Source organism: Mixophyes fleayi, chromosome 10, assembly GCF_038048845.1.
Source record: "Mixophyes fleayi isolate aMixFle1 chromosome 10, aMixFle1.hap1, whole genome shotgun sequence".
Lineage (NCBI taxonomy): Eukaryota > Metazoa > Chordata > Amphibia > Anura > Limnodynastidae > Mixophyes > Mixophyes fleayi.
This window is the reverse complement of record NC_134411.1, coordinates 55923540-55950911: the sequence shown is the minus strand read 5'-3', so window position 1 is coordinate 55950911 and position 27372 is coordinate 55923540. Positions and strand designations below refer to the sequence as shown.

Genomic DNA, 27372 nt, shown 5'->3' with positions numbered 1-27372 from the left:
CATAGCTGCGTGTCATTTTGGTCACGGAAACAAGTCTGCACCAAGATTATGGCAGTCATGGAGACTCTGTTGCCGTCTAAGCGAGTGTTAATCATTCGCTTTTTGGACGATCTTTCTTATCAAGGCAGAATCGCAAACAGTGCTTCACATACTTGGAGTCCCATAGTTGGATTCTGAACTTTTAGTAGTCTAAATTAATTTCGTTCAATCAAATAAACTCTTTGGGTCTCTTATTTGACACATGTGTTTTTTTTTGCCAGACAAGAATCAGACCTTGGTAGCTGGAAAGTATATATAAAGTATTTATATGGTCCCTGTCCATATAAAGGTCGGTATAAGGACTCCTTGAACAACAAAATGTCACTGCTTCAAGATCCTGCTTTGACGCCTACTTATTTGCTGTAATTCCTGTGACCTACAGATTAGACCATTCTAATCCGTTATCTGACTGTTCTGTGGTTTTGGACTCAGCGTCTAGTAACAACGCTCTACCCGCTACCCTGCAGCTCTGGCAAGTGTGATAGGCCAGGGAGAACCATCCACAGCAATCCTTATCTGAAGGAAGAGGACAGGGGTACCAGCCCAAGGGAGCAGCAAGGGGGTGCCCTAGCAGCAAGTGTGTAAGTGTGTGTGCAAGTCCCAGAAGGAAGCAGTTACTGGTGCCGGTGAAGGATTCTAGTGTTAGCAGCAGAGCGCCCCCTTTAGCATACAGAACATAAAGCGCATTTTGCTTAAAGAAAGGGGACAGTAGCATGGCAGGCTTAGCCGGCCCCCGGCAACACAACAGGGTGGCATATTCGGCTCATCCTGTCACACTGCATCAGTCACTCCTTGGGTGGCTGGAGAGACAGAATCTCTGCAGGGAACGTCCATTCTCAATCTGGTATTGGACTTTGGTGACGATGGATGTCAGCCTTCGGGGTTGGGGAGCTGTATGTCTTCACACACGCTTTTAGAGTCTTCATACCTTGGAGGATTCCAAGCTTCCAATCACTGTGCTGGAGCTGCTAGCGGTGTTCCAAGCTCTTGTAAATGCAGAACCTTTGCTGCGGGGAAGAGCAGTGGTGGCATACCTCAATCAACGGAGTGGCACCAAGAGTCCTCTGACCATGCTAGAGACATGCAGAATGTTTTAATGATGGTGGAGAATTGGAAGTCAGACTTTCTGAGTACACATATGGTCTCTGCATTCAGAAATATTTTGCAAGAACGTGGACAGGTGGGGTTAAGCAGAGGTCATTATTATGGTGCCTCGGTAGAACCAAAATATGGAGGTCTTCTGTTCCAAGGCAAGAGATCCTCAGGAGGTCTTGGTAAATGTCATTTCTGTTCACTGGCGGTTCAACATAGTATAACTGTTCCCGCTGCTGGGTGCTGCCGAGGTTCTTGAAGACAATCAGGATTCGGTCGTCTTTCCAAAAAGACTGGCTCTGATGTCAGATGTTCTTTCAGGGTGTCCTTCATATACAACATCCGTATGTTCCATCAGTGGCTCTTTGGGAACTAAACTTGCTGTTGAATACTTTGCAGCATTCCCATTTTGAAGCCTTGGACTCTGCTGATTTGAAATTCCTTACATGGAAGACTCACTTCCTTTTGGCCATTTCAATGGAAAAGTTCTTGAGCTAGCAGCCTTGTCCTGCTTCTAGTTTTCCATGGAGATATGGCGGCTCTTTGGACCAAACGTACCATCCAACCTTAGCTGGTGTCCAGATTCCACAATAATCAAGATACTGTATCACGGCTCTGGTCAAAAGTAGTTCTTCAGAGGACGTGGGTGTCACCCGCCGGGGTATCGGGCAGCTCACCCGACCCCCGGCAAACTTACCTGCCTCCGGCGGTCCGCTCCGTCCCGGGCGCCGCCATCTTGGATTCGGGTCTGCGTATGCGCAGACCCGCAAATTATAAAATCTATGCCTGATCCCCTATTGGCCAGGCAATCCTGGCGCCAAATACAAAAGGCACTTCCTCCAAACCCTCAGTGCCTGTTCCTCAGTTGCCTTTTCGGTACCTTAGACTTGGCTAACCTACTACTATACTCGTCTGCAAAGCTGACACTCCGTTCAGGTACCAACTATCTATTCTACTAGTCTGCAAAGCTGACACTCTACTCACGTACCTGCTTCTATACTCGTCTGCAGAGCTGACACTCCGTTCAGGTACCAACCATCTATTCTACTAGTCTGCAAAGCTGACACTCTACTCACGTACCTGCTTCTATACTCGTCTGCAGAGCTGACACTCCGTTCAGGTACCAACCATCTATTCTACTAGTCTGCAAAGCTGACACTCTACTCACGTACCTGCTTCTATACTCGTCTGCAGAGCTGACACTCCGTTCAGGTACCAACCATCTATTCTACTAGACTGCAAAGCTGACACTCTACTCACGTACCTGCTACTATACTCGTCTGCAAAGCTGACACTCCGTTCAGGTACCAACCATCTATTCTACTAGTCTGCAAAGCTGACACTCTACTCACGTACCTGCTACTATACTCGTCTGCAAAGCTGACACTCCGTTCAGGTACCAACCATCTATTCTACTAGTCTGCAAAGCTGACACTCTACTCACGTACCTGCTACTATACTCGTCTGCAAAGCTGACACTCCATTCAGGTACCAACTATCTATTCTACTAGTCTGCAAAGCTGACACTCTACTCACGTACCTGCTACTATACTCGTCTGCAAAGCTGACACTCCGTTCAGGTACCAACCATCTATTCTACTAGACTGCAAAGCTGACACTCTACTCACGTACCTGCTACTATACTCATCTGCAAAGCTGACACTCTACTCACGTACCTGCTACTATATTCGTCTACAAGCTGACACTCCGTTCAGGTACCAACCATCTATTCCACTAGTCTGCAAAGCTGACACTCTACTCTCGTACCTTCTACTACTCGTCTGCAAGGCTGACATTCTATTCTAATACCTGCTATTCTACCTGCTGGGTTCCAAACTTCCCAAGAGGGCCTCGCACAGTACTCTAGCAGAGGCCGCGACCTGCGAGCAAGACGCAGCTAAGACCATACTGCCTTGCGGCAGTTCCTGGCAAAACACCGTCTGCTTGTTATACTCCGCGCCCTGTTGGTGTAGCGCTAAACTGTGCAGACCCTAGGATTCGCATTGTAAAGACCTGCTATCGCTTGAGACCGTGACAGTAGGAACAGGCCAGACTTTTCTTTACCATGACGGATCCCAACGTAGAACCCTCGGCAAAAGATATGTTGCAGCATTTACTTAACCGAGTGGAGCAACAGGATTCGATTCAGCGACAGCTCCTACAAGGATTCCAAAGCCTTGCTGCTCGCCTCGATGCTGTTCAAGGACCTCCAGTTGTCCAAGTGGCAAATCCTCCAGAACCTGTGGCCCCTCTTCCCGTTAATTCTACTTTGCGCCTCCCAACTCCCTCTAAGTTTGACGGGGACCCCAAATTATGCCGGGGTTTCCTGAACCAGTGTTCAATACAGTTTGAACTCCAGCCACAGAACTTTCCCACTCAGCGGTCCAAGGTGGCTTATCTCATATCACTCCTGTCAGGCCAGGCTTTAGCCTGGGCTTCACCCCTTTGGGAACATGATGATCCTCTACTGGCGGACAGTGCTGCTTTCACAGCAGCGTTTCGTAGAATATTTGACGAACCCGGAAGAGTCACCTCAGCAGCATCTAGCATCCTCTGCCTTCGTCAAGGTTCCCGCTCAGTGGCTCAGTATGTCATTCAGTTTCAAACATTGTCTTCTGAACTGCGCTGGAACAATGATGCTTTAGTGGCCACCTTCTGGCAGGGTCTATCCGATAAAATCAAAGACACCTTGGCTTCACAGGAGTTACCCCCCACACTTAAAGCTATGATTTCGCTTTGCAACAGGGTGGACCTTCATTTTCGCGAGAGGTCTTCTGAGAAGGATGCCTCCCGGCGTATACCGACCAGACCTGCACCTCACTTTTCCCGTCCGGTGTCGGAGGATGAGCCCATGCAAATTGGGCGCTCTCGTCTGACCCCAGAGGAACGTGACAGGAGGCTCAAGAACAAGCTGTGCCTATACTGCGCTGATCCTGGACATCTCTCTAACTCCTGCTCAAAGAGGCCGGGAAATGCCAGACCCTAACCTGCTCCGGAGAGGTCAGATTAGGGCTTTCCAAAACCTCTCCTTCCAGTAAAACTCCCAATATCTGTTCTTTCCCTGTTATCCTCTACGGGCCCTCAGGTCCCATTCATACATCTGCCCTCTTGGATTCAGGAGCAGCTGGGAATTTTATTTCTTTTTCTTTGGTTTCACAGGTTTCCATACCAACAGTGCCATTGGAGATTCCTCTTTCCATCACCGCCATAGACGGCTCCCGAATTGCTAATGGTACTGTGGATCTTCGCACCAAACCTATCGTCTTGCAAGTTGGAGCACTTCATCGTGAAGAAATCACTTTCCATGTGCTTCCCTCTACTACAACTCCCATTATCCTGGGCCTACCCTGGCTTCAGCCACACTCTCCACAGATAAATTGGTCCACCTCTCAACTTCTCTCTTGGGGTTCGGTGTGCTTACAGAAGTGTCTCACTCGAGTGCGACCTCTCCGAGCCATTTCTACTTCACCTCGATCCACAACTCTACCCGAGCACTATCATTCCTTCCTGGATGTGTTTGATAAAGTTCGCTCCGAACATCTACCACCTCATCGCGCATAGGACTGTCCCATTGAACTCCTGCCTGGGAAGATTCCTCCACGAGGGCGAGTATACCCGTTATCTTTACCTGAGACCTCCTCTATGTCAGAGTATGTTAAGGAGAATCTTCTACGTGGGTTTATCAGACCTTCTTCATCCCCTGAAGGAGCAGGGTTTTTCTTCGTGAAAAAAAAGGACGGCTCGTTGAGACCATGCATTGACTATCGTGGATTGAATGCTATAACAATAAAGAACTGTTATCCCATCCCACTCATCACTGAGCTCTTCGATCGGATCAAGGGGGCTCGTGTCTTCACCAAACTAGACCTAAGAGGCGCTTACAATCTTATTCGGATCAGAGCCGGAGACGAGTGGAAGACGGCATTTAATACACGTGATGGTCATTACGAATATCTAGTAATGTCATTTGGTCTTTGCAACGCACCTGCTGTATTCCAAAGTTTCGTTAATGAAATATTCAGAGATCTGCTCTATGTTTGTGTCGTTGTATACTTAAACGATATTCTAATATTCTCTTCTAACCTCACATCTCATCGTCTCCACGTGACAGAAGTCCTTTCCAGGCTACGTCAAAACCATTTGTTCTGTAAACTGGAGAAGTGCTCTTTCGAACTCGACCAGATACCATTCTTGGGTTACATCGTATCCGGTTCTAAACTACAAATGGACCCGGACAAGGTGAAGGCAATCTTGGAGTGGCCCCTTCCATTGGGCTTGAAACCTATCCAGCGATTCCTTGGTTTCGCCAATTATTACAGGCGTTTCATCCTGGGCTATTCCACCATTGTAGCACCCATTGTGGCTCTTACCCGGAAGGGTTCCAACCTTAAATCCTGGCCATCGACCGCGGAAAAAGCTTTCGACTTCATTAAAAAGGCTTTTGCTTCAGCACCTATTCTCAGGCAACCCAACTCCTTGTCTCCATTTTTTCTAGAGGTCGATGCATCTAACATGGGCATTGGAGCAGTACTCTCGCAAAAATCTCCCCAAGGTCAATTCCACCCTTGTGCCTTCTATTCAAGAAAATTCCTTCCAGCGGAGAATTACGCCATAGGGGATAAGGAGTTGTTGGCAATCAAAGTGGCCCTGACGGAATGGCGGTATCTTCTTGAAGGGGCAAGACACCCGGTCACAATCTTCACCGACCATAAAAATCTTCTATACCTCCAAATTGCACAATGCTTAAACCCCAGACAGGCACGCTGGTCCTTGTTCTTTTCCCGCTTCGAGCATCCCTACTGCACATCAGGAGGAAGAGTTCGAACTTAAACAAATTCTAGACTCCAAGTATTGTAAAGGCGGTCTAAAATACCTGGTGGACTGGAAGGGCTTCGGTCCTGCGGAACTCTCCTGGGTTCGTGCCTCCGATGTTCACGCTCCTCGCCTTGTGGACAAATTTCATAAAAAGTTTCCTACTAAACCCTGCAGTAGTCGTGCGGTGCCCGTCTTTAAAGGGGGGGGGGGGGTACTGTCACCCGCCGGGGTATCGGGCAGCTCACCCGACCCCCGGCAAACTTACCTGCCTCCGGCGGTCCTCTCCGTCCCGGGCGCCGCCATCTTGGATCCAGGCAATCCTGGCGCCAAATACAAAAGGCACTTCCTCCAAACCCTCAGTGCCTGTTCCTCAGTTGCCTTTTCGGTACCTTAGACTTGGCTAACCTACTACTATACCCGTCTGCAAAGCTGACACTCCGTTCAGGTACCAACTATCTATTCTACTAGTCTGCAAAGCTGACACTCTACTCACGTACCTGCTTCTATACTCGTCTGCAGAGCTGACACTCCGTTCAGGTACCAACCATCTATTCTACTAGTCTGCAAAGCTGACACTCTACTCACGTACCTGCTTCTATACTAGTCTGCAGAGCTGACACTCCGTTCAGGTACCAACCATCTATTCTACTAGTCTGCAAAGCTGACACTCTACTCACGTACCTGCTTCTATACTCGTCTGCAGAGCTGACACTCCGTTCAGGTACCAACCATCTATTCTACTAGTCTGCTAAGCTGACACTCTACTCACGTACCTGCTTCTATACTCGTCTGCAGAGCTGACACTCCGTTCAGGTACCAACCATCTTTTCTACTAGTCTGCAAAGCTGACACTCTACTCACGTACCTGCTACTATACTCGTCTGCAAAGCTGACACTCTGTTCAGGTACCAACCATCTATTCTACTAGTCTGCAAAGCTGACACTCTACTCACGTACCTGCTACTATACTCGTCTGCAAAGCTGACACTCCGTTCAGGTACCAACCATCTATTCTACTAGTCTGCAAAGCTGACACTCTACTCACGTACCTGCTACTATACTCGTCTGCAAAGCTGACACTCCATTCAGGTACCAACTATCTATTCTACTAGTCTGCAAAGCTGACACTCTACTCACGTACCTGCTACTATACTCGTCTGCAAAGCTGACACTACGTTCAGGTACCAACCATCTATTCTACTAGACTGCAAAGCTGACACTCTACTCACGTACCTGCTACTATACTCGCCTGCAAAGCTGACACTCTACTCACGTACCTGCTACTATATTCGTCTACAAGCTGACACTCCGTTCAGGTACCAACCATCTATTCCACTAGTCTGCAAAGCTGACACTCTACTCTCGTACCTGCTACTACTCGTCTGCAAGGCTGACATTCTATTCTAATACCTGCTGGGTTCCAAACTTCCCAAGAGGGCCTCGCGCAGTACTCTAGCAGGGGCCGCAACCTGCGAGCAAGACGCAGCTAAGACCATACTGCCTTGCGGCAGTTCCTGGCGAACACCGTCTGCTCGTTAGACTCCGCGCCCTGTTGGTGTAGCTCTAAACTGTGCAGACCCTAGGATTCGCATTGTAAAGACCTGCTATCGCTTGAGACCGTGACAGTGGGTTCTCTTCTTTTTTGAAAACCAAGGATGCCAGTTTTGGAAGAAAGGTGCTTTGTGCTTTTTCTTCTGAACATTCCCACATATGATGGCAGCTTTGTGTCATTGCCAATGCATCCAGTGTTCCCCAATGGATGCCTGAGAAAATAAGATTTTTATACTTATGTGAAGTCTTTTTATCTTATTGCATTTGGGGACAACAGACACCCGCCGTCTATGATCTGGGTTCTCTTTTTGTGTGACATGTTATGGTTAGTGCTTGTTTAAGATGGTGTTGTTCTTCCCTCCTGTTTAGCTCTATATTTTTCTTATTTTCTATTAGGTCTTGGTTAAACATAACCTGAGGCTTACAGGGAGGGCTATAATGTGTGAGAAGCTAAGTTTGAACTGTTAATAAGTCTAAAGTGAATCCCTACACTCTACCCCAATGTACCCAGTATCCCTCAATGGACTAAGAGAAAAGGATTTAACATAAAGATAAAAATCCTATTGTTTTCATTAGAGAACACTGTTTTAACAATTCCAAGTATTTTTGAATAAATTACAACGGCAAAAATATTCCCAACAGACCCCTCTACCTAAGCTTACTTTGTCTTTTGTCAATGTTACACTTGTAGTAATAAGCTTCAATTGAGAACGTCTGTGACCCCTTAAAGTCCAGGCACCAATGCTAGAATAACAACTGTCCCTATTATAATCTGCTACTGGCTCCAGTTAATACACCAACTTCATTGATTTGTGCCCCATCATTGACACATAAAAACATGATTCTGAACCAAGGGCAGTACACAGTGTTCTGCATTCTAGTGCTATAAGCAAGTAGGGGTGGGTTATGGCGCATGCTCTGACTAATCATATTATCTCTTATATTGTATGTTCCCTTTCAAACACTGGACAGCACACGTAGCAACAGGGGGACAAAAAAAAATAGGCACCTTCATAATAAAGCCCAGTCTTCTCAAGTGCTAAGACCTTGGCTAGCACCCACTTTGTGTTGCTGTTATCAGTCAAAACGTCATTCTCTGGAAGAGGCTCTAGTTTGACAAGTTTGGCTTTTTTTCTCATGGGGCTTACTGCACCTTTAAGAAGAGAGTAAAACAAAACAAAACATAGTCTATAAATGTAGATCTGCTGTATGGATGAACAAATGAAACCTCTAGTACACAGGAACCCCAGTTAAGATATTTCCATTTTGTCTAAAAATGAAATGTCACACTTTATGATTCTAGTAATGTATGCCATGCTTCCATTCTATGGCAAGAATATATTTTTACTTTATCTCCCTAAAGCTTCTAAGCAATTCATGGGGGCAACTCAATTAGCAGCGAGATTACTTAGTAGCTATGTATCAGTGTGATGTGTATGTAAAGGTCTTAGCTCATTTTTCCAAAAACCTCATAGGGATGCAAGCAATAAGAAGTGATCTTATCATTACTGGAATTCCCATTGTTTGCACGTAAATACAATGTGCGAGTCTGCTACTGAAATGCCACCCTATGAGACAAAAAAATTCTAAGTTAAGGATCCCACGTGGCAAAATGAAACACATCCTGAGTCATATGACTCCATGTGATTCAACCCATAAATAAATTATAACTGATTTATCTTTTCAATCCCATGTTTCCCCCCCCCCCCCCCTTCAAAGTACTGGACCTCCAAAGCCAATATTTATTGAAGAGAAGCATTTATAGAAAAACAAACAAAATCAAAGCTCATTAAAATAAGGTTCTCTAGCCATAATTGGGGAGGTGTGGATTTCTGAAAACTGTTCTAAAGGTAACTGTGTAGAAAAGATGGTGTAGCCCATAGCAACCAAACATTTGCTTTTGTGTTCTATATCAGTGATGAGCAACCTTCAAGGGCTGCATGTGAGTCCCTCCAAATTTCAAAAGGGCTGCATACATAGCAATGCTTCCTGGGGTAGAAATAGATGCTGCCTCTCAGTGGTGGAGCATCGCTGGAGACGCGTTGCCATCCTACTGTGGGGACATGCCGAGCCCTCTACAAGCACAAGACCATTATCCAACACTGTGCTGCTCTCTCCTACCTGTTCTTGCAGCTTTGACTACCTGGTGCGGCTACTGGTGTCTTAAGTTCACTTGCTGCTTGGCCAGATCCTGGAGTGTTGGAGCCTGTTTCACATTGTGCAAAGCCAAGCAGTAAGTAAACAATCAAGCCCCCCCCCCAACGAGCTGGACATTAAACCAGTAGCTTTTTAATTTGATAAACAGGCCTCCTTCCATCCAATCAGCCCAGCATGTAATTAACATTATTCACATTTAATGAATATGCCTATTTCTCACCATGCAACACAATATTAAATTAATAGCACCCAACCAGCTGATATAAAACTAATAGTGTTTAGATTTATAAATAAGACTCCTTCACAAACAGCACCAACATTAAATTAATAGCATTCTTATTTACTATGTGGATCTATTTTCACCCAACCCCCAACATTAAATGAAGAGCATTCAATAAAGACATATCTCGCCCACCAGATTTAATATTATAATTATAGTATTGCCATTTAATAAAAAGGCCTATTTCTCCTGCCAACCCGAAAATGAAATTAATAGCTTACAAATTTCCCCCACATGTAATAGAGACAATGACTGCATTTTGAATATATTATCAATTTATTTTATACTTACATTAAATCATTTTCTCTTAATCCATTGGGTTCAGTGGATACCTTGGGGTATAGAGTAGGATTCAGGCGTTTTAAACTTCTTATTAGTTGTCCTGAGCATTTTCCCTTATACAGCGCTCCTGTAAGTTCTTAATTTATGTTTAACCAAGCCCCAACGGATTAGGAAAGAAAGTGAGAGAAACGAATAGAGAGGAAGAAAACTAGAACCCAGAGCATAATGGTTGGGTGTCCGATATTCCCCAAAGGACTAAGAGAAAAAGAATAACGTAAGTATAAAAATCATATATGCTCTGGCATGTATTGGGAGATGCTTGACATCCCAAAGCTGTCATCATGGTTGGGAACGTATAGAAGAAGCACAAAGCACCTTTCTCCCAAAACTGTCAACCCTGGATGCAAACACACTAAACTTATAAAATCTGTTAAAAGTGTTAACAGAGGACCAGGTAGTCCTCCGACATAGCTATTCAGGTAAGGCTTCATGATGTGCCACCCATGAAGCACTAACCAACCTGGTAGAATGAGCACGAAGACTCTCCTGCCCTGCTCTATTAGAAGCCTGATGGATTACAGTCATTATAAATCTAGCTATGGTAACCTTAGAAGCTTGCCAGCCCCTCTTATGCGCATCAAAGAGGACCAAAAGTCCTGGGCACTCAGTCCTACGCACATAAGTCCACAAGGCACTGATCACATCCTGAGAGCAAAAAGAGCCCCCTTCCTCTGGGGTTCTACCCTTGACCATAGTCGGACTGACAGTGTCCTGATTAAGGTGAAATCTCGATAGCACCTTCGGTCAGAAGAAAGTTTTGGCAAGAAGAACCTCCCTACCCTCATGGAAAACTAGAGGAGAGGAGACTTGCAGGGCAAAGCTTCCAGCTCTGAAACTCTTCTAGCAAAATGAAGACAGTCTTCATTGTCAGAATTTTCAAATCTACAGAGTCCAACAGTTCAAAGTTTGAATGCTGTAGAGATCCACGGGTCACCGGTTGTACATGAAGAACACCCTGAAAACTAGTCTTCTATAAATTTTAACAGAAACAGCTGACACTTGAACCTCGAGAGAGCTAAGGAGTAGACCAGTATCCAACCACTCTTGTAAGAAAATAAGTTACTTCAATAAATGAAAAAAGAGGTAGCTGCTTTCTTCAGCACTAGGTAATGTGTGTTCTCCAGATTCTGTGATAGTTTGTGGCCATAACCAGTTTCCTGGCCCAATCATGGTTTGCACCACATGATCAGACAAACCCTAAGGATCATGGCTTGAGCAGCCACACAATTAAAGCCAGCTGCTCTAAATTTAGAAACAGCCCATGATTTAGAAGATCTAGTCTGGGCAGCAGACACCAAAAAGGACCCACTGCCATGGTAATAACTTCAGTGTACCAGGCCCTTCAAGGCAAATATGGAGTTACCATAATGACCCAATGCCCTCTCTTTTCAACTTATTTAAGTCCTTAGGAAGCATTGCTACCGGAGGGATCAGATAAACCAGGTGAAACCACCAAGGAACTGAATTGGCATCTACCAAGACAGCCCTTGGATCTCTTGCAATGAAGCAGATGAGTTCTACCTTGTGGTTCAACTTAGACACCATTGATGTCTGGTTGACCCCACCTGTCCATAATCTGGTGATAGACCTCTTATTGTAATAATATATTTTAATTATTGGCAGTGTGCAATTTATATCGTTGCAAATGTACTGATTCTTGATACTGTGTATTAGAAATGTACTTATTTTATTATATCGTGTGGCACTTTGTATTGGAAATCCATACATTTTTGAGGTATTGATTTGTAACTTCTGAGACAGGATGTCATTATTGGATGTGTATAACTTTTCTAAAGAAAGTCCCTCATGATAATTAGACCTTTTCAGTTCAGTGGCCAACAAGTCTATTCGGCCTGCATACACAGCAGGGAGGCCGCTGCCTCTCATCTGTGTGACTTGTATCCTGCATCTAAGATCCTGTCCGAATAATGCACACGGAAGGTTTTAGGATATAGCAGATTAGTGTAAATTTGTTAACTCTGCATTGCATTTAAATCCATGTTTTCGTAAACATATTGTATCCCGATACTAAAAATAACTCAGACTTCTTGGGGCGAGCAAAGAGTTCAGGGGGCTGGTTTACCCCATGCTAGGCTGTGTCCAAAACTGTATGAAACAGCACTGGTTTGCACTGAAATGTATCATTATTGTACAATCTATACTTCTGGAAAGATCGCTAGTACCAGACTGGCATGTGAACTGTCCTTGTTAGGACTACTTGTTTTAATAAACCATCTTTTGCTTCAAGAACCTTCTTTGACGACTAGTTACCCTGCTGTAAATTCCTGTGACCTATAGATTAGTCCCAAATCTTATCCGTTCTCCGGTTGTTCTGAAGAGGAGCCAGCATTTCAGTACCTGCTCCCTGCAGCTCTGGTCGGTGTGATACGCCAGGGAGGGAACCATCCACAGCAACCATAATCTGAAGGCAAGAAGCCTGGTATACCAGCCCAGGTGTACCAGCAAGTGGGTACACTAGCAGGTACAGTTACCCAGAAGGAATGCGGTTCTGGATGCCGTTAAGGAGTCCAGTGGTGGCAGCCAGTGGTGGCTAAGCCCATCCTACTACAGCGAGGGCGCAATTGGGATAAACAAAGGGAACAGTGGCAAAGTAAGCCAGCCGGTTACCAGCAACAACAGACAAACCTAAGAAGGGACTGATGTTCCTACCAGATCAAAATATGCAAATACATGTCATTGATGTCTAAGGACACCAAGAACTCATTCCGTTACATGCTGTTCATTACCGATTTCAAGGACTTCATGTTGAATCTATCCACCCGAAGCTAGGTGTGTACTGATTTCAGATACTGTATGGACCTGAACAAATTGTTGGATTTTTGAACCAAAAAAAGATTGAAGTAAACCCAAACCTTTTTTATGGTCATGGACTGGTAGAATCACCCCTAAATAAATCATGGAGTGAATGACCTCTCACAGAGTAAGACACTATGTCCAATCTGCGAGAAACTCTGTGGTAAGAAAATGTCTGGGTCGAATTCGGAGATCTATCACGTATCCCTGATTAATGACTCCTTTTACCTCTGTGGTAGTGTTCAATCACTGACCTGGAATTGGTGTATATGGGCTCCCACCACATTGGATCCTAGGTGTGCAGAATACAGGCTTGACTGCTGCACATCTAGCAGCTCAAGCCTGTACAAACCTGTCTCTCTCTTTGCATACCTAGTGACAGAAGATTGCAATCTGGTATGCTGACTCCTAGTTCTTCCAGAGAACCGAAAGGAGCGAAACCTGGAGCCTTTGGAGCATTAACAGTTTACTTACTGTAGCCTGACTAATGATGTTATCAAGCTCAGGTCTGAACAAGATATCTCACAAACAAGGAAGAGTTCTCTTGTACTCCACATCAGCCTCCCAGTCCTTAAGCCAGAAGGTCCAACGAGCCAAAACTGCTGAGACTGAAATCATAGCTCTAATCAGTCCCACAGCAGGAGCTGCGTCTTCCAAGTACTTTGTAGTTGTCTGAATGTTCTCCACCAAAGAAAGCAATTCAGACCCTGGGTTGCCAGCTAACAAGCCCTCAGAAAGCTGTTTAAAAAGCTAAATTGGGTCTTATGGAGGCTTCTGCCACCATAAAAATTGACCTTACTGTCTGCACCATCCTTAAATGTGGCTGCACTGACAATGGGAATGGTAGTTGTCTTAGACCACCGCACAACAGAGGCATCCAGTTTGGAAGATGTTTAACATTTAACAATATCCTCATAAGGAAGACGATAACAGTTCTACAGCCTAAGGGACAACAAGAACTTTTAGTCTGGTGAGTCCCACACCTTGCCCAACAAAATAATTCATCTGTGAAAAAGGAAAAGTAACCACTCTTTTCTCCTTTCTTTTGAACAAAGAAGTCTCTGCAGTTTCCGGGACTGCCTTTGTCTAATACCCGTTGCACAACCTGTATCAACTTCACTCTCCTCCTGGGAGGAACAATCACAATCTGACTCATTCCCGGGTTGGGGTGCCAATGTAATTCTTTTACACAAGGCTGGGGCATGGTAAAATCCAATATCCTCAATAAAAAAGAAGAAACCCTAACTAAACCCTGAAGTCACCAGACTTCTGTCCCAAGCCAGTCCTGTTAGGACCGCTGCCATGGTGCCCACAGGACCTTGGCCTGGTGCCTCAGACACCGGATCTACCAAACTTCCTGCAGAGCTGGAAGGAATCTCCAGCTCTCCCGGGTATTGGGTATCTGAGCAAGCTCTGCAATAGAACTGGGGCGAGACATTGCCGAAATATGCCCTGCCCATTCAGTAGCCCCCAGGTGCACACGGCACCCGATCCTCAGACTGTCATGCTGTTCACCAAGTATCTACACCTGACTGTCCAGAAAGCTCTTTGGAAATGCATCCAGATCAGATCAATTTCATCATAGATTTATAGCAAATATTTATATAAAAAAAGCAGAGAATAATTCTGATTGGGAGCTGCTTATTGGGGTCACCGACTGTGAATCTGATTAGTTGCTATGGGCAAAACTTCCTTTTCTACACGGTTATCTGTAGAACATATTTTTTATAAATATCCCCTTCCCCCTTCATGATGAGGATTGCAGTACACTAATGTCAACCAATAAACTGCCAAGCATGACGTAATTAGATTAACCTGCTCAGAAAAAAAGTAAAGTTTTTTAAATCTTAATAAATATGGTGAACTTATTTTTTGACTACTGGAATTAATTAATTTAAACATCTTGTAAGATAATATTCTTATATAATGTTGTACAGAATTGATTAATTAACATAATACTGAAAGATAACATACAGTGTTTTCACAATATTTAATTCCATTAGGTATTAGTAGATAAATAAGGATTATTTTTCACAGAAGTAATCTTTATGGCAGGTCAATTGATTTTAGAACTGAATAATGATTAGATTTTCAGCTATATTTACTGAATATCCTAATCTGTATCAATTAATATTGTGTTTTAATGGATTAAAGTACAACATAGTTTCTAAATTTATTTTAACAGGGTTTAAGTCATAGCTGTAAATTCAACTAAAAAAAACAACAAAACTTTCAGTGGGTAAAACAAATAACTTTACTAACTGAATTAAGATAATTTTGCCCATCTCTACTTGTCACCTTTAACATGTTCAATATTCTAAAAATAAAGCGTCATTCAGTACTCACTATTCATTCCAGGAAAGCACATTTTTTTGTTATTTATCCTAGTTATCTGTTTTCTTCCATGTTGGTATCTCCTAAAAGATGTCAGTGGCTATAATATGATGTAAAACTGCATCATACTAAATGATGTAGAATTGCAGATAAAACACTATTCCTCAAAATTGACAAGACTTGAATAAATGGTAAAACCAGAAGAAATACCACATCTGGTATAATTAAACTATAAAAGGTAGCCATATGCTCACTCACAAAGCTGGAAGTGTAAAACAGTAATGGGGTATTATATCTTTAGATAAATAACTGCTCTAGAGGTATAATCATTTTATGCCTTTATATTAAAGTATAGGGGCACAGTTTTGAAGATTCCTTGTCTAATGTGTAAATACATAGTTATATAAGCATCACTTGTAGCTTTGTCTTCATGACAGACATACAGTGACAATTCTGCTAAACAGACCATAAGAACTGTAAAAAAAAATAATAGTTTTTTCTTTATTTATTTTTTTCATTTTAACCATGTGTCTATCTTAACACACAGTGGGCCTGATTCATCAAGACACGTATATGCCGATTATGTGCGTATCGTCCGCAAAATCACTCTGCGCATGCCCAGAATTGGGAGAAATGTCTGTGAACATAGCCCTGTCTGCTGCATCCATGATCGGTAAGGACACATAGTGCAGCCTACGATTTAGGGGAGTGAACTTGGCGGGGAAGGGGCATTTTGCCGTACTCAATGTACATTAAGGGCATGCCAAACTTAAGCACATGCAGCCATACCAAATCCAGCTCTGAGCATCTCAAAGTTACTTGTTTTTCTGCCGTATCTCTTGCAGAAGCTAAATGGCTAGTCCAAGACCTGATCAGTAGTGATGACAGTCTCATATGTATGCTATAACATGTGTTTGCAATCATGAGCTGTAAAAATGTATTTTATGCTCAGTAGACATTAACAACATTCCAAAAAATGTATTTCATGGAAAAAATAAATGGAAAAAAAAAAACACTTTTTTTTTTTACTGATTTATCATTAATGCCTTTATTATTACCAGGTGACATTAATTCAATATCTTGAGATTTGTGCCTTGCTGAATTTGTGAGTATGCCAAGCCTAAATACTGAACACTGAGCTCAGAGTACGTGCCTTGATGAATCAGGCTCATTATAGCTCACATTTTCAGAATATAAAAAAACAACTAAAATATATCTATATTAGATTAACAATAAAACCCTTTGCATCCTGTATTATCATTTGATATGACTTACTCTTTGATTCAAGTTTGCATGGTGAAATCTCCAATTTTTCTATTTCTCCCTTTTCTGGGGTACAGCTGCCCTTCCTCTTCAAAGCATTCCTTGTAGAACAGCATTTTACTGATTTAGTTGGAATATTTGTGATGCACGTTTGACTACCATCTTGAATGTAACCGATAATTACACAAAAATGAAATATGGTCACAACAATTTATTTTTTACTAAAACGTTTGCAACTTTAGTAACAGAAAATCCAAACATTTATGACACAAAAATATAAAATGTACATAGCAGTATAAAACACATAATACAAATTTTATTAGTCCTCTCAATCTCAACCATATACATTTCTTAGCCAGTTGTGCATAAGGGGTAGTGATGCAGAATTTGGATGTCTGTGATGAAGAGTAATTTTTTTTCAAATCTCTTGAATCAAGCAATCTAATGCAGCGTATCTTTTTTTACATGGAGGTGTACTGTGTGGACACAAGCTGAATGGAACTCAAAGCAAGAGCCTGCGGCATGCTTTTGATGGCTAATGTTGTTTGATTGTCAGCATAGGGAGTAATTTTGGTCATGGGAAAAGTACAGCCTCAATTGAAAGTGCAAGTGAAGCGCTCTGCTGTCTGGGAGAAGTGACCTGCAATGTGGGAGGTGAATAATATTTATTTTAACCATAGTATAACAAACAAAAAAATATAATAAAAAAAGTCAACAGATCATCTTTATATACTATCTTTCTTCACTCTTACAAAATGTGTGGATGGTAGAGCATCATAGAAACCTTAAGATAAATAAAAACTGTGTTCTAGACTTGGCTGTTACAAATCCAGGTTGTGGAACTATCATGACAAACATTGGGCTCCTGGGGGTATATTTACTAAACTGCGGGTTTGAAAAAGTGGAGATGTTGACTATAGCAACCAATCAGATTCGAGCTGTTATTTTGTAGAATGTACTAAATAAATGATAACTAGAATCTGATTGATGGCTATAGGCAATATCTCTACTTTTAAAACCCTCCGGAAATTTTCAGCTTGATACATATAGTGAAGAGAATTGAATACATGCGTACTACCACTGAAAAGTGAAGAGAATTGAATACATCTACACGATCGAATATAAGTATTTGTTTATTTTTATTTTTATTATATTTATTAATTTTGTTGTGTTATTTGGGGAGCCACGGCGCAGAAAGATTGATCTATCCATTTAATCCTATAATCTTTGTTTTGACTTGAGTGTAGTCTCTAGTTTAGTCTATCTGCAGCAGTGGCCTGTGGAGCGCTGTAAGGGTTGTTCACCATTGGGTTTTAATTGATACATTTAACCGCTAGAATGAACCTTTTAATGCAGGCTAGTCACAGTATTTGCAGTTAGCAGTAAACTTTTCCTTTACAGCTGAACATGCTCATCTACTTTGTTGCCCTCAGGTTTTGCGCATACAACAGTATTGGATTATTTTATTAAGGTGATTGAGCAGGAAATAAACTAAACTTATGTGGGTCAGTATTTACATTTATTTGTATGCAAATATTTTAATTATTTTACTTTATATGTTATGACATTTTTTATCTACCATACTCCATCATATACATTTATCATACTTTCATTTGAGCCTGCGCACCATACTTAGGAGCCGATCGGGGCCAGCGCTATCATTTGGTGAAACTAGCCGGTCTCCTAGGGTACCAATGGTTAGAGGGAGCTTAAAAAAGTGAAATATTGTCACTATTCCAACGATTTTAATGTCCCCATACAGAGCGCTGAGCACTGACATGAAAAAGAGAGAAGAGAAGGAGATATGTGTCTTACAGGGCACTTAATGGCTTCAAATTCTTTTATACATTAAAATCACCAATTTTATTCCTATGCATTAAAAAGTGGAGAATTCCTGTATAAACTCCACTACATTTATGTTTTTTAGTGAAATATTAAAAGAGAGATACAATTTATAGTTTGGTTTCATTCTAAATGATGACATTGCCAATAAATTGTCTTTCTAACATGTGTGTAATATTCACATTACAGAGTAATAATGGGTTTCACTGTGTGAAATTATATCCCAATATAGATTACTTTATATTACACATCTCCTCCAATTTTAATCTGCAATAGAAAAACGAATTGATATAAAACTAGACAACCTATATACATGTAAAATCTTGCAGGTGAAATAAAGCCAATACAATGTAGTAGAAAAACAGACTTTTTGATTTCCTGCTTGCAGGGTGAAATTGGAGGGGGTGTGTAATATAAAGTAATGTATATTGGGATATAAACTCACACAGTGAAACCCATTATTACTCTGTAATCAGAATATTACACACATGTTAGAAAGACAATTTATTGGCAAAGTGATAATTTAGAATGAAACCAAACTATTCATTGTGCAACATTGCATTAAGGAATGAGACTATATAGAAATTTCAAGTAATTCTTATATGTATAATTGAGTGTAGTGACATGGATTGACAGCAATTAGCTGCCATTTTAACAGTTTACTCATTAAGGTCAATGAAATCAACACTTTGGGCAAGATTTACTAAGATGCGGGTTTGAAAAAGTGGGGATGTTGCCTATAGCAACCAATCAGATTCTATCTTTCATTTATTTAGTACCTTCTACAGAATGACAGCTTGAATCTGATTGGCTGCTATAGGCAACATCCCCACTTTTTCAAACACGCAGTTTAGTAAATCTAGCCCTTTAACTTTCTTTTAATATTTCGCTAAAAAACATAAATGTAGTGAAGCTTATACAGGAATTCTCCACTTTTTAATGCATATGAATAAAATTGGTGATTTTAAAGTATAAAAGAATGTGAAGCCATTGAGTGCCCTGTAAGACACATATCTCATTCTCTTCTTTCTTGTATAAATGTTAGTTAATGTGTGGGTGCACCCCCCTTACAATTGTTATACACACATTATAACAATAAATTGATTGGAAATTTTATAAGGGGTTAATGACTTTACTCAGTGCGGTATGAAATACTATGAAAAAGAAGCAATCAGCAGCTTTTTACACGTGAAGTTCCTGGCTGCTGGGCCGGCATTTTAGTGTGAGACAAGAATGCCGCCCCCACCTCTTGTCTTCCATGGTAAGAAGCAGCGAGGGTAGGGGTGCTGCTCTTAGTTGGCGAGGTTCCGGCACATATGTAATAAAAATTGGTGATATTTCCAATATTAACAAAATTAAAAATGATCTAAGAGATCCCAGACTAATTATAATTTTGGTCTGATTCTATATACTGTCTAAGTGTGTGTGTATGTGTATATATATATATATATATATATATATATATATATATATATATATATTAAACTTACAGGTTTTAGGAGAGCAACTGGCCTTCTTCTGACTCTTTATCACTTTATCTGAAGGACTGCAGCTTGGTTCATCCTGGAGAGAAACAATTTCTTGGGAACTTTTAACTGGAGTTCTGTTACCTGTTTGTGAATAAGAATGAGCAGGTTCAGTCCATTGGATCATACAGAATTATGTTAAAATTGTTGCCAATTTAACGTGGGTTGGGGGGAGATGGGAGGAGCTACAAGAGTTTTAATTACATAAATGTATTAAAACTTCTACTACCATTTGTTCTTTCTTTCTTTGCAACTAAGCTACTGCAAATCCTCTTTGGATAAGATATAAAAGTTTACATGGACTGTTCTTTGCAGTAAAGCAGTTGTGTTAGACAAAGGCTATTTGTGTCTTAAAGGTGTGTTTTTAAAAGTGGCCATATTTGCATACTCTCCCTAAAAGTCTGTAAGACTCATGAATTTTGAAGAGTTCTCCCGGACTCTCCAGGGGCCTGATTCATTAAGGATCTCAAATGAAGAGGATACTCATTTCAGTCTCCTGGACAAAACCATGTTACAATGGAAGGGGTGCAAATAAGTGTTCTGTTTTACACATAAGTTAAATACTGACTGTTTTTTCATGTAACACAGAAATATTTGCTAGCTTATTTGTACACTGAAATTTAAAGTTGATATTTGTGTGTTACATGAAAAAACAGTCAGTATTTAACTTATGTGTAAAACAGAACACTTATTTGCACCCCTTCCATTGTAACATGGTTTTGTCCAGGAGACTGAAATGAGTATCCTCTTCATTTGAGATCCTTAATGAATCAGGCCCCAGGAGAGTAGCCGCCTCTCCCAGAACCTGCACCCTTCCCTAGTGAAGTGGGCGTGGGCTTGATGATGCAATTTGCAGCATTGTACAGTGAGGAACAGGAGGACATTATGAGGCAAATTGTCCCCTTCACTTACCCTTTGGAACTTCCCTCTGGGATCTTCCAGAGCTGAGGTCTCAAAAGTAGGTAAATATGATTGAGACATGTTACCAAGTAACTAACTTAGGAAAACTAAGAAGTGTTTTTTCGCTAAAAAAGATGTTCACTTCGGACTGTAGTACAGAAACAATAAAATTTAAATTTTAAAAACAACAAAAAGACGTTTCCAAGTGGTGCAATGGGGTGCGGTGGCAGTATATTTTTTGTAGCCATTTCTACCTGTCTGACGTAGAGGTGAACTGTCTGGAAGAGTCTGAGTTCCTGTAGCTTCATCTTTGGGAAATTTTAATCCACAATATGGGCAAAATTTAAATTCCTCTTCTGCTTTCTGCCCACACTCAGGGCAAAAATTTATCATCATTCTGGAAATAAATAAAATGTAGGGACAAAATCATTGAAATTATTTTCAAATTTTAAAATAGCACAAATAGAAATTCCTGTCCTTCTTAATGCAAGGAAAGTAGGACAGTTTAAAAGTAACGCCATGCTTCACTTTCACGGCAGTAGAAATAATTGAAAAATGATTGATCATACTGAATATTATCTAAGTTAGAGCAGACAAACAATTTACATGCTTCCAGCAAAACACGATTCAAGGGCCATATTTGCCCTAAACCTAGCGTAGAGATATTTGCTAATATAGGAAAAGAGGGTGTGATTAGTGGTGACTCAGACAGAAGTGTTGCTCTAAAAACAAAAATAAAAAAGACTGTATATGATTTATCTGGGGGAGGTAGATTTTACACCTATGCACACTATTTCTTGTGTTTCTGTTACCCTGACAGTGTAGACCTAAGAATAATGACTTTGTGCTGCTCATCTACTCCCACATCCAACCCCTAAGTACAATGTGGCCAATCAACTCCCAGGGAAACCTTAGATGACCTTGCAGGGTGTAGTCCCACTCATGGGAATATTGGACTGCTTAAAAAAAGCCTACAATGGTCTCCAGGTGTGTTCCAGTTCTGGAAGAGCTTGGTGTTGAAATTTCGCCTTCTACCAGCTCTGTCGGAGTTTTACATTTATGCAATACTTTCAAAAATCTCTGATTCAACGATCAATACTCCATTGGAAGACGCTTGAGGATCTATCTGCCTAATGAGGCTACTGAAATAGGGATACTGGGATTAAGATCCGTACTAAACTGGTATAGAGCAGGAATAGCAGTTTGGCTGAATGTCACTACAGTTCAACCAAGCCCATACCTTTTTGCGGGGGTCACTGGTTAAGGGATTACTCTGTGAGTTTGGGCTCAAACATCCTGGTATCCTGATAGTACTTTTGACATGCGGTGTCACTCATGTTTTCTTGAAGCTAGTAGACAGCCACCATTTTACAGTCATAGGCAAACATTTTGAGAATGACACAAGTAATGGTTTTCACAAAGTATGTTTCATTGTTTTTAGACCTGATTGTCAGATGTTGCTATTGTATACTGAAGTAAAATTACAAGAATTTCATAAGTGTCAAAGAATTGTTTTGACAATTACATTAAGTTTATGGAGTTTCCTGGCCATGGACATAAAATTTTGATGTTTTTATCCCCGAGCCGCTTAGTTATCACTTTTGCCTTATGACAAGGCGCTCTATCATGCTGGAAAAGGCATTGTTCATCACCAAACTGTTCTTGGGTGGCTGGGAGAAGTTGCACTTGGAGGATGTTTTGGTACGATTCTTTACTCATTCTTAGGAAAAACTGTGAGTGACCCCACTCCCTTGGCTGAGAAGCAACCCCACACATGAATGGTCTCAGGATGCTTTACTGTTGGAATGACACAGGACTGATGGTAGCTGTGATTGGATCTCTTATATGTAACTTATGGTATAAATGTATTTAAAGGAAATAGCGCTGGGGTCTTATTTATATAATTGCAAATGTACTTATTTTTTATGTTATGTGTATTTTGGGAAAGAAAATATCTTTATTTCTGAGACCAGGGGAAAAAATTCGTTTTTTGTTTTAAGGTTGCTAGAGGAAATCTCCAATTAGGCATATGTAGGGAGGGAGTCTGATAGCAGGAAATGCTAAAGTCTTTTGAGATGAAGTGTCAAATGCCTGCTCTGGCAAAAGGCCCCCCAGGGGGTCGTTATTGTGTGGCCATTTGTTCAGAGTGTTAGAACCTGTCTGAACATTGTACACAGCACAAAATGCAGGAAATCACAGCAAGTTTTAGGATATCACAGATAAGTGTAAATATTGATAGCTTTGCATTTCATGTAAATCCATGTTTGGGTAAACAAACTGCATCCTGATTCTAAAAATAGCTCAGACCTCAAGGGGGCTTGTGACAGGATGGACCACCGATGCCACCCTGTCTGTTGCTGCTGGGAACCGGCTGGGCTTACTTTTCCACCGTTTCCTTTCGGTATCCTAAATGCGCCCTCTTGCCGCAGTAGGAGGGGCTCAACCTTTCTTCCCCGGACAAGCATTTTTTCAGATGCCCCAAACAATCTGAAAGGGGATCCTTCAGATAAAATGACTTTACCCCAGTCCTCAGCAGTCCAATCCCTGTACCTTTTGCAGAATATCAGTCTGTCCCTGATGTTTTTCCTGGAGAAAAGTGGCTTCTTTGCTGGCCTTCCTCCAAAAGTCTTCACCTCACTGCGCGTACACATACACTCACACCTACCTGCTGCCATTCCACTCACACCTACCTGCTGCCATTCCTAAATCAACTTTAGGAGACGGTGCTGGCGCTTGCTGGACATTCTTGGGTGCCCTGAAGCCTTCTTCACAACTATTGAACCTCCCTCCTTGAAGATCTTGCTGATCCCATAAATGGTTGATTTAGGTGCAATCTTACTACAAGCAATATCCTTGCCTGTGAAGACCTTTTTGTGCAAAGCAATGAAGACTGCACATTTTTCCTTGCAGGTAACCATGGTTAACAGAGGAAGAACAATGATTTCAAGCACCACCCTCCTTTTAAAGCTTCCAATCTGTTATTCTAACTCAATTAGCATGACAGAGTAATCTCCAGCCTTGTTCTCGTCAAAACTCTCACCTATGTTAACGAGAGAATCACTGACCTGATGTCAGCTGCTCCTTTTATGGCAGGGCTGAAGTGCAGTGGAAACCTTGTTTTTGGGATAAAGTTCATTGTCATGGCAAAGACGGGATTTGAAATTAATTGCAATTCATCTGATCACTCTTCATGTCATTCTGCAGTACATGCAAATTGTCATCATAAAAACTGAGGCAGCAGACTTTGTGAAAAATAATATTTGTGTTTTTCTCAAAACTTTTGGCTATGACTGTACTTCTATCAGCTCTGCAGAGACCTCTCCCCTGGCACTGCTGTGTAACAAGCAGAGCCATGCTTCCCTGTCCCTTTCACTCTGCCTGGGCACAAAAAAACAGGACTAGGGAAGCAGACCTAGAAGTACATAGGGTGATGCAATAGTAAAATGAGAACAAGAAGAAAGTGGGAACTGCACATGAAAGCTTATATCGCAAAAAGAGGGGGAAGACACAAATAGGGTGACATTGAGTGAGGGAGTGGAAGTGATTGCAGAGGCTAACGAGTTACGAGGAGGGCTCAGAGGCTTAAAATTAAATTAGTTTTAAGGGCATGCTTCAAGCATTGGAGGGTAGAGGCTAATCTTATAGGGCATGGGAAAAAGCTCCACAAATGAGGAGCAGCCTGGGCAAAGTCCTGGACATGGTAGAGGGAAAAGGTAATCAGTGTGGTAGTGATGCAGCGGTCATTGGCAGACTATAGGGGGCTTGAAGAAGTTTGGGTAGAGAGGAGGCTGGAGATGTAGGGGGGGTGGCTGAGGACTCTGTAGGTGAGGGTGAGAAGCTTAAAATTTACTCATGTAGGCCAAAGGGATCCAGTGTAGTAGTGTAGTGACTGGCAGAGATTGAGTGGCAGAAGATAAAAATGACATGGCCAGCAACATTGAGGATATACTGAACAGCAGGGTGGACATTGTCTAAGGTAATATGCTGCCTTTTTGAAGGTTAAAAGGTCACAATATATGGCCCTTAAAGTGTACCAGGTTGTCCAACTCTGCCCTAGATGCAGAATGCTCAGATGCTGTTATCTGCTGCATGGAATTCCTAACAGTTACCAATCACAGAACTCAGATAACTTACTGTCAAAAGTGACGGGAGGGTTAAATCTGAATGACTCAAAAAACTTTCTTTTTACTGTCCACATTCTCCTAGTTTGTGAAAATACGCCTTCTTTCTCAAACTAATGTATACTACTTTTTTAAGATCAAACAGTATTACAAAATGTATTGATTCAAAACAAAAATATTAGTAGCTTTGCAGTGGCTTCTGACAAGCTATTATTACCTTGGCTATTAGATTTGACACATTTTAGTGTAGAGTGCCTTCTTTTTTTAATGCAAATTTCCCCTTTTGCACTATGCAAAACTATGTATGTGATTATTATGTATGATTAGTATTATTGTAAAATCATCATCATCAGCTATATATATATATATATATATATATATATATATATATATATATATACAGAGAGAAAGAGAGAGAGAGAGAGAGAGAGAGAGAGAGAGAGAGAGAGAGAGAGAGAGAGAGAGAGAGAGAGAGAGAGAGAGAGAGAGAGAGAGAGACACTTAGGTCAATTATGATAGCAGCCAATCAACCTACCAGTATGCTTTTGGAGTGTGGGACGAAACCAAAGCACCAGGAGGAAACCCATGCAAACACAAGGAGAACATACAAACTCCACAAAGATAAGGCCATGGTCCGAAATTTAACTCATGACTCCAGTGCTGTGAGGCAGAATAGCTAACCACTATGCCACTGTGCTGCCCAAAAATTAATAAGTATTGTATTATACAGGTATAGCTAAAACAAATGTTAGCGGGAACCGATTCAACAGTATGCACTTCTACCACATTAATCACCACCTGCCTTCATACTTACTAAATTTTTTCTTTGTTTTGGTATCACAAATAAAATGGGGAAAAAGTGCAAAAATACACTTAGCCTTCAGTCACATTTTCACTTCTCTACTGCACAGTATGCAGTATAACTTTGATATACAGCGCATACACTAATATTTCAAGAATTAATAACAAGGAAATAAAAATACAATAAAAAATAAATACACTCCTCCAAGTACTAAATACTAATCATACTAATGACATATTACATAGATTGCCTATACATAATATATATATACAGGAAATGCACCTACGGAGAGGAATGGCCCTTGTAAAGAATCGAATCAGCCATGAATAAAATAACATCCTTTTTAAGAGACTTTTACAAGTAGGATAAGTAACATCAGCATTAAAATATACATATTAAATGACAATCTATGGTTACATTATCAGTGTCACTTGTTATAATATGGAATATGAGGATGCATTTAGTCTTACATATGTCCTAATCGATAGGATATTCCTTTTGCTTTTTAAATTATTGAAACGGCTCCACTTTGTTATAAAATAGATCTGCGTATTTGTTGACAAGCAACCCCTTTAGATGACAATATAGGGTGAGGAACAAAGAATAAAGTGGTTCAATACGAACAATGTATATATTAGATACCAGTAATATAGTTTACAATTTGTCAGCCACGATGCCCAAGAAGCGCGCTTGACAGGATATGATAAACACAACTGTAAAATATCACACACTACTTCCGCATTTCTCCATTACTCACAAAGGGGGAGACTTGCATTTGTAACTAAAAATAACACAATCTACGACTCACACCGTGCTTATAGCTTTAAGACATACATCGTACCTTGCTACTCTGGACAGTAAACGTACAGTAATTGTAACAATGGAGTAGGTTTAAAAAAGAGTGATATAACAAGGCAATGTGATCGGGCTGTGTAGGAAGGGGAGGAGTCCTGAGGGTACAGTAAAATTCAGCTGCCGCTGCTTCCTACTGCTGCAAGTGGAGTGGTTTCTGTTATAACCTCAGCTAACATTTTCTTTCTCACAGTTGGTTTGTTAGTGAGCTAGGTCGGTCCCTGGGCTAACAACAAGTACAGCTTTTTCACAGGAGGGATTCCAACTGTTAGGAGTTTCCGATATAATTCCTTGTTAGTTTATATAATAGTTAACAATATAAATTTTCAATATATGAATGTCTTTTTTACTGACACAGAAATGTTAAAAGTCTTACGATTCCACAGTTTCTGGGTAAGGGTGTAGAGACTGATTCATGTTGGGACGTAACTTGTGTATTTAGAAAGAGCTAGTAACTTGCCCATATTCCAAATGGATATTTACTCCTAATTTACATCTAAATACACATGCATGCATTCCTTTAATTACCCTAGTTGACCTTTTTACTCCTAAACGCAGATGTTGCCTGACAATTACATCTTATTAAATCTTTCGCTTCATTACCTTAGCATCCTGCTCTTTTCCATGATAACAACAAGGGGC

General features: G+C 41.3%; 1 protein-coding gene across 5 annotated transcripts in view; it reads right to left on the bottom strand.

The window, feature by feature from the left end:
• Positions 1 to 26824, bottom strand: part of VRK3 (VRK serine/threonine kinase 3) — a 140891-nt gene extending 114067 nt beyond the window's left edge. For 2 of the 5 annotated variants that reach the window (XM_075188798.1, XM_075188802.1), the window contains exons 1-5: positions 26720 to 26824; positions 21210 to 21352; positions 20020 to 20139; positions 16700 to 16849; positions 8507 to 8650 (exon numbers count right to left, since the gene is read on the bottom strand). In XM_075188798.1, the coding sequence (XP_075044899.1) occupies positions 8507 to 8650; positions 16700 to 16849; positions 20020 to 20139; positions 21210 to 21351 (556 nt within the window). In that variant the 5' untranslated portion in view covers position 21352; positions 26720 to 26824. Of the gene's footprint in view, positions 1 to 8506; positions 8651 to 16699; positions 16850 to 20019; positions 20140 to 21209; positions 21353 to 26502; positions 26586 to 26719 lie in introns of those variants that run through there. The other 3 variants (XM_075188799.1, XM_075188800.1, XM_075188801.1) reach the window with 3 other exon arrangements.
• Between the last annotated feature and the right edge of the window lie 548 nt (positions 26825 to 27372).